Source organism: Perkinsus marinus, assembly GCF_000006405.1.
Source record: "Perkinsus marinus ATCC 50983 genomic scaffold scf_1104296939202, whole genome shotgun sequence".
NCBI classification, from domain to species: Eukaryota; Perkinsozoa; order Perkinsida; family Perkinsidae; genus Perkinsus; species Perkinsus marinus.
The window spans coordinates 4,105-7,096 of record NW_003213258.1 but is presented as its reverse complement, the minus strand read 5'-3'; the positions used below and the strand labels follow the sequence as shown (position 1 = coordinate 7,096).

The 2,992-nt window shown below is 46.4% G+C and overlaps 2 protein-coding genes across 2 annotated transcripts in view; one reads left to right on the top strand and one right to left on the bottom strand.

Annotated features, from left to right (window-relative positions):
• Nucleotides 1–30, top strand: part of Pmar_PMAR021342 (conserved hypothetical protein) — a gene marked incomplete at both ends in the record, with an annotated part of 1,836 nt that extends 1,806 nt beyond the window's left edge. The window contains one exon of the mRNA XM_002782527.1: nt 1–30. This exon is cut by the window's left edge and continues 4 nt beyond it. Within this exon, the coding sequence (XP_002782573.1) occupies nt 1–30 (30 nt within the window).
• Nucleotides 31–1,412: 1,382 nt separating this feature from the next.
• On the bottom strand, nt 1,413–2,577 carry Pmar_PMAR021341 (hypothetical protein; the record flags this gene model as incomplete). The annotated part of the gene is made up of 5 exons (XM_002782526.1): nt 1,413–1,741; nt 1,786–1,994; nt 2,102–2,248; nt 2,294–2,433; nt 2,481–2,577. The coding sequence occupies 5 exons, from the start codon at nt 2,575–2,577 to the stop codon at nt 1,534–1,536; spliced, it is 801 nt and encodes a 266-aa protein (XP_002782572.1). The 3' UTR covers nt 1,413–1,533.
• Nucleotides 2,578–2,992: the final 415 nt, after the last annotated feature.

Here is a 2,992-nt window from a genome sequence, read left to right as displayed (position 1 = left end):
GGAATCACATACCAATACCATAAAAAGTGAACCTATTGTCTCACGAGGCACGTTCATCGTGCGGAAATGCCTTGATAATTCTACAGGTGTATGTTGATGAAGCAACATCCATCGTTCGATTTTGAACCGATATTTGGTATGAGTAAAACAGTGAAGCGCCTCGATAAGACTGGGCTCGCAAATATCCTGGCATTCTCCGTCATAAAATGCACACACCTATGGCAGGTTCCAGAGCTATATTGCAGACTGTTGCTATGAAACAAGAGGATTCTATCAGGAGTTAGGATCTGTTGGATGTATTCAGTTTATTCGAGTAGTTATAAGTTTGAGTTCCAAACTCGATTTTCCGAGTCATTCATAAATATGACCAACAGAGATAATATGGTGAAATTATCATCGGAGACTTTAGGATGTTGTCAAATTAGTGTCGGCCCCCTTAGCTCCACGTCCAGCATACGTGATCATAGACGGATCGCACTTGGCGACCTCACACATGATTCTGATACATGTGTCGGTGTCGAGCTTAGCTTCATGCAGAGTGCCACCTAATCTAAGTAGTGTCACCGCAGTGGTGAAGAGACCTTTAACAGGTGCTCTAAAGAAGGGCCACCCCTGGTTATTTCGCGGTGTATGATTGTCAAAACCGGTACGCCGTCTCTCGATTCTGTGTTAGACGATAGTTTATAATATACGTATTTTTTTTGTTCATGAAATGTCACGTACCGCGAAATCACAAAGAGTGAACTCTTCGGGGGCACCACCCTGTAGAAAAAAGCATTGCAAATACCTTTTAATACCGTCTTCGCAAAGACTTTTCAGATCGACCACCTCGACCGCGTCACTGAGAGACACTTTTCGAACTATGAAGTGGTCCGGAGTCTCTGTTCCTGGTATGTCGTGACTAGGAGGGTCGCTCACAATCAGGCAGTATCAATGCAAATCCTCGAAACTTGCGGAGTGAGTGCAGAGGTCGGAACATATACTGCCATCTGGTGTGATTCACCTTCCGCATTTTCTGTGCATTCGTCCGATCAATCAATTCTCTTTCAACGACAATGTCAGTCGACCTCACCAGACGCATATCCTTCCGAAGAGCGTTGCTCGTATCTCCAGCGGAAAATATTAATTTTGATTGTGTCGCGAATCAACCGAAACTGTTCTGCACCATTACGGTGAGGAAGCCCTCCGAAAACGACCTCACCGGGACTTGAACTAGCGACTGTTACAAACAATCTAAATCCCATTTCTTCGTCTCTTTGTACAATCTACACGACTCAAGGTGTTGACATCAGACGGATCAACCATCCAATACTCAACATAACATGCCCAGACGAATCCACTACCAAGGATATCTCGTCCTCCCGACTAGCAACGCAACCTTCAACAGAGTCAGATGCGCCAGGGTCCATCGGACCGTTGACGTCTTAGATAGAATCCGTGCATGTTTCGGATAGATTCTCCTTCCACAGACGTCGAGTAGTAGAGAGGAGATCGATAATGTACGTGTCCCAATGATGCAATACACGAATGACGCTAGCCAGACACAATACTGAGCAGGGAATCGGTTGCCTCAAGTCGGAAGGCACATAAACATGTCCGATTGGTGAAATTAGTGACAAAAATATCAGTTTGGCGTCCCTTGGAGAAGGCTAGCTTCGGAAAGAGGTGTCTAACGATACGCATGCTGAATAGATCGATACATAAATCAAACACCGTCGCTCCGCTCACCGAGTGAGTGTATCTGCAACATTGACTAGACTGGTAGGACACTTCTGTTGGTGATACCTCCGGATGGAACAGGCTTCCTTGCCAAACGCCTTAGCGATAGGATCTGCATCTTTAGGGCCTTTGACAGGTAAGTGCCTCAGAGCCGAGCCTGTTGGTTGCAGGACGAACGCTAGGCTAGACTCAAGCAGTTCCGTTAGATCCGACTCGCTGAGGTCGGCTAGGGTGCTGGTCGCTGATTGGTCGGTGAATTTATGAAGTGTGGTTATCTGAGTAAATTGAGAGCACAAGTGTTCGCTTTCCTTATCATAGGAGTTTATCTACGGATTCGGGTAGAAGTGTACAGCATGAATCTTTCATATAGGGAGGCTCTCACCTGAAGCTGCCCACAGGTGAGCGACAACACCAAATATGCTGAAGTACGTGAGGCTATCGGAAGCATTGCCGGGAAGTGTTGCGTGAACAAACCACCTTGAGAAGTAGGCAGGGCATGCACTGAAGGGCCGCCGACCACTGATCCTATCTGAAGCTGTTGGGGTAAGGGTGTATGGGAATAACAGAGACTCACCACGTTGGTAAGGAGCTGCACCTGGTCACCCATTTCGCGACCGTGACGACCTTCTGACACACTGGTCGTCTGAACGTAGTTAACCAAGTATGGACTGCTTAGTGAGGAGGAGGAGGCGTCTGATTTGGGTGAGCTTAGATCTGCATGCACACATAGGAGTAGTTGTTGTTCATAGAGCTGTCCTCACCAGAGCCGGCTATAGTTTCGTTTTCCTCAGTGTGCGTTTTATGGTGAGGAATGTCACCATTAGCCTCATTGCGACGTGAGAAGCGACCGAGAACCATTGGTGTTGAGGATTCAAAATTGGACAAGCGTTTCCTCTGACACTTACGCTCTACCCCTTTCCCATCGATGATACTTATCGCTCGCCCGATCGATCGATATATTCGGAAAATATTACTCAATGGCAGTTGCGAGGATAATGACCAAGATCCGTCTATCGATTAGAATGGCGAGCGCTTTTTAAGTTTACAATTTCAAGTTTATGTCACGGTAAATAAGAGATTTACTACCCAGCCCCTTTCTCAGCTCTGCGTTGGAAAATACACCACATAAGGAACTTCAAGACGCCTTTGGAGAAGTATGCGAGTTGTTTTTGCGAAATATTCCACACTTCGCTCCGCTCCCAATTTGGCGAATAACTCACTGGGGTAATTTCGTCTTATAGAATCGTTAGGTGTAGCGGAATCTCTAGTAGAA